Source organism: Equus przewalskii, chromosome 26 (assembly GCF_037783145.1).
Source record: "Equus przewalskii isolate Varuska chromosome 26, EquPr2, whole genome shotgun sequence".
NCBI classification, from domain to species: domain Eukaryota; kingdom Metazoa; phylum Chordata; class Mammalia; order Perissodactyla; family Equidae; genus Equus; species Equus przewalskii.
Window position 1 is genome coordinate 31,101,584 of NC_091856.1, and position 12,149 is coordinate 31,113,732.

At 58.8% G+C, this 12,149-nt stretch overlaps 1 protein-coding gene and 1 long non-coding RNA gene across 6 annotated transcripts; one reads left to right on the plus strand and one right to left on the minus strand.

Moving 5' to 3' along the window:
* Nucleotides 1–1,081: 1,081 nt before the first annotated feature.
* On the minus strand, nt 1,082–11,239 carry AK1 (adenylate kinase 1). Of its 5 annotated transcripts, none has more exons than XM_008511357.2 (7): nt 11,037–11,239; nt 7,960–7,998; nt 6,361–6,396; nt 6,019–6,182; nt 5,202–5,318; nt 1,574–1,765; nt 1,082–1,321 (listed from the first exon to the last, which is right to left on the minus strand). In XM_008511357.2, exons 2-7 carry the CDS (start codon nt 7,964–7,966, stop codon nt 1,253–1,255), a joined length of 585 nt encoding a protein of 194 aa, XP_008509579.1. In that variant the 5' UTR covers nt 7,967–7,998; nt 11,037–11,239; the 3' UTR covers nt 1,082–1,252. The 5 variants fall into 5 exon arrangements, with proteins under 5 accessions (XP_008509579.1, XP_070451656.1, XP_070451655.1 ...); XM_070595555.1 differs by lacking the exon at nt 11,037–11,239 and adding an exon at nt 9,541–9,745; XM_070595554.1 differs by lacking the exon at nt 11,037–11,239 and adding an exon at nt 9,230–9,414.
* Nucleotides 6,933–8,675, plus strand: LOC139079628 (uncharacterized). The gene is made up of 2 exons (XR_011533391.1): nt 6,933–7,189; nt 7,521–8,675. It is a non-coding gene; the product is annotated as an uncharacterized lncRNA (long non-coding RNA).
* Nucleotides 11,240–12,149: the final 910 nt, after the last annotated feature.

Genomic DNA, 12,149 nt, shown 5'->3' on the forward strand with positions numbered 1-12,149 from the left:
TCCGAGCTGCTGAAGCGGAGCGTGTGAACTTAACCACTCGGCCATGGGGCCGGCCCTTTGTTTATTTTAAAGGAAAGTTTAAATAACTAATGTAAGTGGAAAACCAGCCACATGTGCCATAAATAGAAGGGACACACAGCAGACACAAGCAGCCCCACGTGGAGTTGTGTTCCAGCCAGGAAGGCCTGGCCGAAGGGCCTATTGTCTTTAAAGGGAGCCCACCGGGGCTGGGACAGGTGTGGACACATGAGCACCAAGTGGAACCTTTCTCAGTGATGAGGTCAAAGAGAGAAAGAGAACAGAAAAGGGAAGATGGCTCCCCGGGAGACCCTGGGGGATCCCCAAGCACCCCAGCCCTGCACATCCCCAAGGCCGCTCTGGTCCTGGCCCCCCGCAGTGGTGACTGACAACCTACACCCTTCGTGCAGCGTGTTCTTGTCCTAACCACCGAGCCTAATTCAGATTTGGAAATGGGCTCAGAAAGGGCAGGCTGTGACCTATCCAGGGCCACACGGTGGGAGGTCCTTCATGTCTCACCTCCTCAGGGAGGCACCCCTGACCGTGACCCCCCCATTCACTCTTGATGCCTTTTACAGCCCCTCAGAGCTTCCTGTACCAAGGAGGCCAATCCACTGCCCACTCGGCCAGCTGACATGTGCCACCTGCACTGCCCAGGAAGCCCCCACGGCCCATGACCTCGCTGCTTGCTGCAGCCCAGGCCCCAGCGGTGAAGAAGCACAGAAAACACACTCAGAGAGATGAGGGGGCAGGGCCAAGGCCACGCAGAGAGGATGCGGAGGAACCCAGGCCAGGGCCCAGCTCTGCCCGACCACAAGTCTCGAGAGCAGGGACCCAGCCTCATTGCCCTGGGTCCTCAGGCCTGGCATAGCCGGGGCCTGGCACAGCCTGTATGAGGAAGGGCCCTGGGCCTTCCATGGGAGCTGGGGGAGGGCAGCTGGCTGAGGGGGGCTGAGGGGCCTGAGGAGGAAGGGGACAGTGAGCGGCTGGGGCCCCAAGGCCAGGGTGGCCCTGCCACGTGAATCAACTCCGATGGAAGCAAAGAAAAAGGAGTAAAACCAAATGTCCTTAGAAATTCCTTTAGTGCTCAGCTGTCCATGAAAACAGGATAGAGTGGCTTCCTCTGTCTGTGCTCCAGCCACGCAGGGTGGAGGCGCTGAGCTCGGGCCAGAACGGCCTCCGGTCAGGGCAGGGGCGGGGCAGGGCTGTGAGGTGGGGAAGGGGCTTCACATCGCTACTTGAGGGCATCCAGGTGGGTGCAGACTTGGGAGAAGACACTGTCCACGGAGCCTTCGGCATTGACCTGCGGGGAGACGGGCCGTAAGGGTGGAAACGACCAGGGACGGCTGGGTGGGCCCTGCCGAGGCAGGGCTGACCTCCCCAGAGGCCCAGCCAGGCTCCTGGAGCCCAGCCATGGTGGACAGCAGCCCATCACTGAACCAGTGGGGAAACCAAGGCCCAGAGGGGAGGGCTGGCCCAAGGTCACAGCAATCTGAGGCCATGCCAGGCAAAAAGCCAGGTTTCCTAGGGCTGCCCCGGGGCTGCTGGGGCGCACCTTGCGTACAATGCCCCGTTTCTCATAGAAGGCGATGACAGGCTCTGTGGCCTTGTAATAGGTCTCCAACCGCTTCTTGATGGTCTCCTCGTTGTCGTCCACACGCCCACTGGTCTGTCCGCGCTTCAGGAGCCGCTGGGTCATGGTCTCGGGACCTGCGTCCACATACAGCAGCAGCGTGGGATGTCCAATCTGCGGGCAGGGAATGAGTCACAGGGGCCCCATTCCTGCCCTCTGGGGCCCCCTCCTCCCCATATCCCTACTTCTGGGGCCCCACTTGAGACCCACTCAGACCTTCAAGCCCTTCCCCAAGGCAACCTGAGGGACCTTCCTAAAACCAATCTGCCCTGCCACTCCCCTGCTCAGACCTCTTCCATGGCTCCCCAGTGCCCTCAGGAGAAAGTCCAAACTCCTTCCCCAGCCTATGAGGGCTGCACGGTTCGGCCTGCCCTTCCCACCCTCCTTGTCTCGTGCTGCTCACTCCTGTGCTCTCCTTGCTTCAGCCACACAGACTCTCTGGTCTAGGCTTTCATCAACCTCCTCCCACGCCAGGCCTCTGCTCATGCCAGGAACCTCTGCCAGGAGTCCTTTCCCTCAACGCTAAGTGCTCACCCTCAGATCTGAGCCAAAATCTCATTCCTCCAGGGCAGTCTTCCCGGACGCCACCCCCACCACCATCCCCGCCACCCGGACAAACTCTTCCAGTCCTCCTTCCTCTACTGCTGTCTCAGGCTTGTCTCAGGAAGGCGTCTGGCTATTGACTTCTGTCCGTCTCCCCAGCCAGGCGGCCAGCCCCCCAGGGCAGCCTGGCGTCTGTCTTACACCAGCAGGGCTGGACCAGGACTTGACAAAGGAACAAGGGCTGAGTGAAGGGGTGAGGGGCTGCTGAGCTCTGGGGGTTCTGAACAATGTCACTGTCATTGGAACAAACATTTCATCCACCAGGATGACTTGGAAGGGAAAAGGGCACCAGTCCTCCCTCGGTGAGGCCCTGGCGCCCCCTGGTGTCCAGAGCCAAGAAGACCCGGTGTCCAGACCTCTGAAGGCCACAGCAGGGCTGGGCCCTGCGCTGAGCCCAGCGCCCACAGTAGCGCCCACAGTAGCGCCCACAGCAGCGCCCACAGCAGTGCCCACAGCAGCCCCAGGAGGGATGGAGCCTTTCATTAACCCCACTTTCTAGATGTAGCATTGAGGGTCGGAGGTGACATCACACAGCTGGTACATAGATAGGGGCCAGACCAGGACGTGCCTCAGGGCTGCCCTGTGACCACAGGGTCCACCGCCTCCTAGTTGGAAGGAAGCTAAGTCAACCCCCATTTCACAGACAGGGAAACTGAGGCCCAGATCAGGGTAGACACTTTCTTGAGGTCTTGCAGCCACTTAGAGGTTAAGAAACAGTGTCCTTTGACGTCAGACTTAAAAAGGTTTTTTTCGAATACCATGTCTACTCAGACAAGGGAAACAAAAGAAAAAATAAACAAGTGGGACTTTGTCAAACTAAAGAGCTTCTGGAAGGCAAAGGGAACCAAAATCAAAACGAAAAAACAACCCACCAACTGGGAGAAAATATTTGCAAATCATATATCTGATAATCTCCATAATATATAAAAAAAACCTCACACAAATGAACTACAAAAAAACAAACAACCCGATCAAAAAGTGGGTAGAGGATATGAACAGACATTTTTCCAAAGCAGATGTACAGGTGGCCGATGGGCACATGAAAAGATGCTCAACATCACTAATCATCAGGGAAATGCAAATCAAAACTACACTTAGATATCACCTTATGCCCATTAGAATGGCTATAATCACCGAGACAAAACCAACAAATGTCGGAGAGGTTGTGGAGAAAAGGGAACCTGCATACACTGCTGGTGGGAATGCAAACTGGCACAGCCCCTATGGAAAACAGTATGGAGGTTTCTCAAAAAATTAAAAATAGAAATACCATATGATCCAGCTATCTCACTACTGGGTATTTACCCAAAGAACTTGAAATCAACAATTCAAAGAGACTTAGGCACCCCTATGTTCACTGCAGCAGTATTCACGATAGCCAAGAAGTGGAAGCAACCCAAGTGCCCATTGACCAATGAGGGGATAAAGAAGATGTGGTATATATACAATGGAATACTACTCAGCCATGAAAAAAGACAAAATCACCCCATTTGCAACCACATGAATGGAGCTTGAGGGCATCATGATGAGCGAAATAAGCCAGATAAACACTATGTGATTTCACTCATGTGTGGAATACAAACAAACTTACAGACAAAGAGAACAAATTAGTGGTTACCGGGGGGAAAGGGAGTGGAGGGTGGGTACAAGGGATGAAGGGCCATACTTAGATGGTGTATGACAAATATTAATGTACAACTGAAATCTCACTATGTTATAAGCTTATCATGACCACAATAAAAAATAAATAAAATAAAATAAAAATAATAAAAAATTTTTTTAAAAAAAGAAATACAGTGTCCAACTTCTGGATGAGGCTCAAAGCTATAGAAGCCCAAAGATCACAGAGGTGGGGAGCAGGGCATAGGGGTCTGGTCCTGCCTCCAGCCCACTGGGATGCCCAGTCCTGCCAACAAGACCTGGAAGGAGTCCCTCTGCCAAGAAGCCCTCGCTGAGCCCTCCACCCACCCTTGCTGAACTTTCCCTCTTAGGTATTTATAGTCTCATCTGTTTCCCCCATATGACCTGTGACACCAGAGGTATGGATGTACGTGTGTGTATGTGTGTACATCTGTCTGTGCCCATGAGCGTGCACTTGTGTGCATCCTTGTGTATAGGTGTACTGCATCCTATGCATGCACTGCATGAGTGTGCGTGCATGTACATTGCCAGATGTGTGTGCACATGTACACATGCCTATGGCCTCGTGCATGTGTTTGTGTGCCTCCGGACCTGTGTGCATGTGGACGTGCGCTTGTGTGCCTGTGTGTGCATGCACGTGTGCCTATACACGTGTCTGTTTGGGTGAGGTGCTCCCACCCTGTGGCAGGTTTTCCTGGTGGGAACCTGAGGCGGCTCAGAGCATCATGGTCAAGGCCCACTCTTTGCAGCCAGACTCCCCGTGGTCCCTGGAAGGAGACCAGACTGCCCTCCCCGGCATTTGAGGCCTGAGCCTCCCTCTTTCACATCACCCCCAGTTACTGGGCCCCACAGACCATGTTCTCCCCACACCAGGCTGACCCTTCCAGCCCTGTCCATGCTGTCCTTGCCCCTCTGACCAAGTGTTTACGGGGTGCCAAGCCCCACTTTTGAAGAACGCATTCTCTCTAATCCCCATGCTGCCCCTCGAGGCAGGGGCAGACTGTCTCTCCCCATTTTGCAGAAGGGGACGCTGAGGTTCAGAGAGGCAGAATGACTGACCCGAGGCCTCAAGCAGCTGAGCTGGAACCTGAGCCCAGGGTGGTGAACTCCCCTGCCTGGTGCTTCCTCTTCTATACCTTTTCTTCTAGACTTCTAGAAAGACTTCCAGAAAGTCTTGCCTGGTTTCCGTCCAACCTCCCCCTGCCCCTCCCGCCCCAATCAGTCTCTCTCTGCCCATCACGGCAGCCTCCGCCTGGCCGCCCCACAGGCCACCCCACGTCACAGCTCCCACCAGGTTGCATCTTACCCTCTGCTCAAACTCCTCCCCCTGCTTCACTTCCCGAGGGTAGCCATCGATCAGGAAGCCTTTGGAAGTATCCACCTTGGCCACCATGGCGTCTCGGAGCATGTCCAACACGGTCTCCTAGGGGCGCAGCAAAAGCAGGAGTCCATGAGCCCCTCTTCCCTACCCCTCCTCTGGGCCTTCGCTGCCCCCCAGCCTGAAGCTCCCCCTGCCCTAACACAGCCCAAACAAGCCTCGCTCTCCAGGAAGCCTTCTCTGAACTGTGAAGACTTGATTGATTGAGCAAGGCATTCCTTCCTTCCTTCCTTCATTCCTTCCTTCAATAGTATTGACTGAGCCCCGCCTCCCAGCCAGCTCCTGTCCGGGGCCTTGAGGACACAGCTGTGAACAAAGCAGCCCTTCCCTGCCCGCAGGAGGCTCACAGTCTGCCGAGGACACAGATAATTACACAGCTGACCCATCAAGCTCCAAGCACGACATGGGTTGGATGGGCAAAGAAGGGCTACAGGCGTATAAAGGTGGGGGGTCTTAGCCCAAATCTGAGGAGTTAGGAAGGTCTGAAAGCACATTCCAGGCAGGAAGGATTGTGATGAGGTTGGGGAGAGAAAGGCCAGGGTGGTGGGAGACTGGACAGGTCACCAGGGCAGGGTCCTGGAGGCTCTGGGAGCTTCTGGAAGGAAATTTCCACCCAGGGCCATGGGGACCCACAGGAGGGTTCAGAGTCAGGGAAGGTCATGGTCAGCCTTGCCAGGGTGTCGTGGGCTTTGTTGGCATCCACTCAGGGCCACCATCACTCCCCACCCCACTAGGGCCCACTCACCAGTGGCACCAGCTGCCCCTTCTCCATGATTTCCGACAGCATCTTGCCCCTGGCTGAGCCCGAGCTGACCTCGGCCCGCAGGAGGTCCCCGGTGGAGAGGTGGGTGTAGCCGTACTTCTGGACAATCTTCTCACACTGGGTGCCCTTCCCCGAGCCAGGCCCACCTGCAAGCGCCCACCCATTCAGAAGCCCTGAGAAATGGGGCCCCCACAGGGACAGGGTCTGCCGGGGTTGCCCAGCGGAGGAGGGGCAGAGCCCAGGAGGCAGCCCCAGGCCCGGGCTCCCACCAGCACCTGCGAAGACCCTCCCTGCTTGCTGCCTCGCCCGCCTCCCTGGACTCACCCACCACAAAGATGATCTTGGTTTTCTTCAGCTTCTCTGTGGGAGGGAAAAGGGGAGCAGAACTCAGTCACTGGCTTGACAAAGAGCCAGAAGCACCTCTGGGGTCCCAGGCCCGGGCTGGGCCACAGGCAGAGGGCTAGACACAGCTCACACTTCTGTTAGGGAGGCAGACAAGCCACAGCCCAGAGTGAGTGGTGATGGGGCCAGGAAAGCTCAGAGACTGGGACAGGCCAGGGAGGAGAGGGTGTTCCTGGCAGAGGGACAAGCAGAGGCAAAGGCCTGGAGGCTGCTCCGAGGGGCTCAGAGGTCAACCCTCACGGCCCTCCCTGTGGGTGGCGGGTCACCTCTGGCCTTAGAGTCTTCCTGATCGCGGGGGTTTGTCACTGAGCAGCAGGCCCCCATTGTCCTGTTCTGCTGCATCCCCTCCTCTTCCCCTCCAGGCCCCGGGCCTGCCCATCGCCCGCCTTCCCTGGGCGGTACGAATGTGGAGCTGGCAACCACAACATACGTCTCCCTGGAGACGGTTGCCGGGCAGAGGGCTGCGGTGGGCACACGGAACCCTTGCCCAGAGAGGGAGGCGAGCTGACATTCCAACCTCTGCCTCGCTGGCCCCAAGAACTTAGTAAGACCACAGCCCCAGCAGACAGGGGAAACTGAGGCCTAGAGAGGCAGGGATCTGCCCCGGGGATGCCAGAACCGGAAGTGGAACCCAGGCCCTCTTCCCAGACTGCCTGGCCGTCCCTTCTCAGAGAAGCAGGAGCTTGCTGTGTGACCTTAGGACAGAAGTCTTCACGCCTGTCTGGCTCCATGTTCCTGCCGCACTGAGGAGGTGAGCTCAGCTGCTCCCAGGGGCCCTCCCCGCCATGGGGCTGGAGGCCCAGAGGAGCTGTCAGAAGAACGACTTCTGTGGGCTCCGTTCTCTGCCTGCTGTGTGATAGGCACAAGCCCGGGTGTGGGGGGAGGCCACAGCCCAGTGGTAGCTGATGTTCGGAGCCCCAGGGGAGGAAGGGTGACCGCTGGCTTCAGGCAGCAGCAGCTGGGCCCACTGGGCTTCTTTAAGAGCCGCCCAGGCTGAGGCACATTGCCAGGGATGGGATGGGTGGGGCAGCCAGAAGGTGGGCCAGCCAGTCTCTCTGTCTGCCCCATGTCTCCCTCCACAGGAGCCAGGAGGGCCCCATACATCCTCCAGACCCACCCCTACTGGATGAGAAACTGAGTCCCAGAGAGAGGAGGGAATTGCTTTGTCCTCGTCAGCCCTGGCATTTGCACACTGGGGGCCTCTCCCCAGGACAGGCCTCCTCTCACCAGGGCCCACCCTTTCCAGAAAAAGGCAGGGATTCAGCTCTATAAATACCAGCGTGGGAGGAGAGCTGTGGGGCCCTCAGGAGCCTCAAGGAGGACTCGTCTCTTCTAAAATTAATCTTGGAGCTGACACATCCCGTGAGAAGCCGAGGAGGATGCTGGAGGTTCCCAGACAGGACCCCTCCGGCAGCCCCAGAGCCTCCTCCAGCCCCTCCCAGAATGTGTCCCAAGAGCACGCCCCATTAACAGAGGGGTACACTGAGGCCCAGGCAGTGAGCAGGAGAGGAGACTCCGTACCTTCCATCCTGCCGAGGTCCGGGGAGCCGAGTCAGCACTCTGCAACACAAGGACACGGGGGGGCTCGTGAGGGGGATGCCCCCTCACCCCGCCTCTGCTCCTCCAAGCCACCAGAATGTGCCAGGCCCTGACGTGCCCTTGAGGGTGGAGGGGGCCGCTGGGGGCAGGGAAAGCTCAGGAGGCTGGGTGACCTTGGGGAAGTCACCTTTCCTCTCTGTGCTTCCGCTGTCTCACCTGTCACAGAAGGGCAGCAGCCCCCTCCGGTCCACCTCTTCCCATGGGAGGTGCTGCTTGGTGAGGGCAGTGCTGGGGGTCCTAAACAGACACCAGCAACTGCTGGGCTGCTCCCCTTGCAAGTCCCAGATAACAGGGCGTGTGTGGTGCCAGCGTCTGCCCCGCACCTTGACGACGCTCCCCTCCCCAGAGCCTGGAGGAAAGCTGCCCGGAGGTGGGAGGAGGGACCGGAGCTGCATGTGTCCTCATCTGGGGTGTAGTTTGGATGATCAAAGGGACACAGAGCCTGAGGGGGGAGGAAGCTTCGGGAGCTGCTCCCATGGACACAGCCCTTACAGTTTTCAAGTGAGGGGGTCTCCAGGCTCTCGCCCCTGCACAGGCCCACCTTCCACCCTCCACGCGGCTGCTGCCCCCTCACTGCCTTGATGACCTTGCTCCACTGCCTCCACCTCCTGTCCGCTTATAAATCAACTCCAACCCTGCCTGGGTCCCACCTTGTGCCTCTCCAGCCCCCCCAGGGCCTCCCTCAACCTCCACCACCCATCAGTCTCCAGACTTGCCATCTGCACACCTTTGGCCTCCACTCCCCAGCCACCAACCCTCCCCCAGGGCAGCATCCATCATAACCACTCTCACCTTGACCCTCGGCCAGCATTCCTCCCCCTTGGGACCCCCATCCCACGTCCCTACTCCACCCTCTCACTGTTGGCTTCAGTTCCCAGATGCCCCATCCCTGCCCAGCCAGCCCAGGCCTCTCTCCCTAGCCCCTTAAAACTATAGACCCTGGACAGGCTTGGAAGCCCCGCAGACCCCACAGACTCTGAACAGCCCCTCCCGTGTCCCCAGCTCCTCCACGTCCCTCTCAGCAGAAGGCCCCCGCTCAGCAGGAATGCTTCTCCCACAGCCCACCTCTGCCTTGCGCACACACGTCCCAGTGCTCCTGCTCCTGAGCCTCTCTCCAGTTGCGTCCCCACCGCTGCTTCCTTGTCCCAACAGGAGGCTTGGCCACTGTCCCTGCCACCATGGGCCTCCCTACCTTTGCCCTCTGCGAGGCAATCTGCAGGATTTTCTCTGACAGCATCAGACCATGTCACTTGCCTGCACGAAACCCCTCCATGTGTGGCCCCCTCAGCTCCCAAGATAAAGCCTGGCCATTAACATAGCTGACAGGGCCCAGTGATCTGGCCCTGACACCCTCTGCAGCCTCAGCAGCAGCTGCTTGAACTGCTTGGAGCTCCCTCACCCACCATGATCATGTCCCACCTCCGGGCCCCAGCTAATGTTACACCCAATGTCCGGATGCCTTTCCCCAAGGTGCTATCGTTTAGGATTCAGTTCAGGTGTCACCTCCTTCAGAAAGTCTTCCAGGACTCTGCCCTCCACTCCCACACTGGCAGGAGCCTCCTCGGAACTTCCCCCAGCATCACACACACCACACTGTATCGCTCCTCTCTGTGGTACGGCAGGCCTGTGTCCCACACCAGACTGGGCCTGGGCTAGGCACAGGGCTGGGGGCCCCACTCCACCCTCACAGCCATCTTGGGAGGGAACTGAGGCTTGGAGAGGAGGGGGGACTTGCTCCAGAGCCTGGCTGGGGTCAGACTTGGGGCTGTGCTCTCTGCTGCTCTGGGTCTGGCACCCGGTGGGTCCTTGAGCAACTTTGCTGACTGTCCCGCCAAACTGGGGCCTGAGTTAATAGCCTCTTTCCTGCTGAGTGTGCTCAAGGAAGAGGAGCAGCTGCCAACGCCCCTTAGAAGCTGGCAGGGGCGGGGGGAGGGGGAGGGTCCCCAGGCCAGGAACGGCCTTCAGTGCCGCCCTGAGGAGTGGCCTGGACCCCACCCGCCCCGCCCCCTCCCGGTAACCTAAGCTCCAGTGTCCTGCTGGCACCTGCCACTTCCTTGGTCTAAAATAACTTGGGTTGTGAGGAGGCCTCATGGTGGCCGGGGGGTCCAGGATGGAGTTGGGTTACAGGCTCAGCACCCAGGCCTTATAAGGCCCCCAGGTCAGGGCCACAGTGACTCCCAGGATGACTGGGTGGTCTGCCAAGGGGCCTGGGGACCTGAGCTCAGAAGGACAGCAACTTAACCTCAATCACAAGGCAAGGCCAGGGCAAGACCCAGGTCTCCCAGTTCCTGACCGAGAGCAGCCTTCCCAGTGGTTGGCAACCAACTAGGGTTCAAATCCCAACTCCATCACTCAGCTGTGTGACCTTGGGCAGCTGGTGTCCCCTCTCTGGGCCTGCCCCCCCCAGGCCCTGTCCCACTGCTGCTGGAGCATCCCGGGTGGGTGGCTGAGCAGTGCTCAGGAGAGGCCCCAGGTGCTGGCCCCAGGGCTCCCACAGAGCCCCTGCCCTTTCAGGGGGCTGGGGCAGGGGGCCAAACACCCAGGGGCTTCCCGTCCCCAAAGTGCTGTCAAAATGACATTACAGGATAGCTCCTCCAATCACACTGGCTACCCCTGCCCAGGTCCTCTGGGACGGGGAGTCAGCCCTCAGTCCCCCCTCCCTGGGCCCCAGTGGGGATATGCCAAGGGCAGGGACCTGGAGCCCTAGGAGTACCAGCCGGGACAAAGGTGTGACAGTGTCGGAGGCTGGGAGGGACTGCAACACACATCCACAAACGCACATCCACAAAGGGACACCAACTGTGGCCCAAATGCCCAGAGCACAGCCTGGGGAATACAGACAGGCAAATGCATCCAGATCACAATCACGGGAGACAAACACAGCCACACGAACCCCACGGAGACCCCGACACACAAACGCTCGGCCCCCCGGCGAGCGCGGCTCCCCGCTCCCCGCAGGGCGCCCCGCCGCGCGCCCAGCCCAGCGGGCGCACACTGACCTGCGGAGGGTGCGGTGGGCACCGGGGCCAGCGCGCGCCCTGCCGTGCTCGCCGCCGTGGCCAAGGCCACTATTTATAAGGCTGTCAGCAGCGCGCGGCATGCCGGGAGCCAGCGCTCCGCGTTGGCAGGGAGGGAGCCGGGAGGGAGGGAGAGCGCGCCGGGGAGGGAGGGGCGACTGGACCCAGCCGAGCCCCGTTGGGAAGCCAGAGCAAGACTGGCGTCCCCAACCCTGCATGCCCAGGTGGCCGTGCCTGCGCTCCCTACAGCCCTTTACAGTTTGCGGAGGGTTTTTCATTCCTGCAACACCTCCAACTGTGCCCACATCACTCCAGGGGAACAGGACCAGGCTTCCCGTATGACGGGTGGGGAAACTGAGGCCCAGAGAGGAGAGGTTCTTTGCACAAAATCCCACAGCAAATTTGGCGGCAGAGAGCCGCCAGAACCAGGGAGGGAGGGGACTGAGGCAAGGATTCCGGGGGCTTTGCTGGCCCCGCCATTCTCCCAGCCCCTCCTCAGATCCTGCCCAGAGGCCCCAGGGCCAAGACCCACCTGGAACTCCTTCTCCCCTGTTGGAAGGGGCCCTGAGGACTTCTCTGGAACTGAAACTCCCCAGGACCCCAAAGACCACCCACCACATACCCATCTCCCAGCTGGGGGTTGTGTAGAAGGTTATAAAAACCCAGCCCTGCCCTGTGGAGCTGCCAGGCAGCTCCCAATGAAGGGAGTGCGAGAACGTGGGACATTCAGGATGCTGTGGGTACCCAGATAGGGAACAGATAATCCTGATAAGAAAAAAAAACCCAGCTTCCATAAATGAGCACTCCCTGCGTGCCATGTCTGTGACTCCTTAAACATGGAGGAAAGTGAGGTTCCCAGGTAGAAAGTGATGTGTTTATCCATGGAGATGAGCACATACCAGAGACCAGGACCATGCAGCTTCGGAACTTGACGGCCAGACCACATCACAACCTTGAAGGCAGCAGCCCCAGATGGTGGGGTGGGTTGAATTGAGAATTTGTCTTGCAGGCACTAAGGAGCCATGGAAAGTGTCTGAACAAGAGAGTGAGATTACCAGGAACTGAGACCACCTTAGGTGGGTAGTTCCTTAGCAA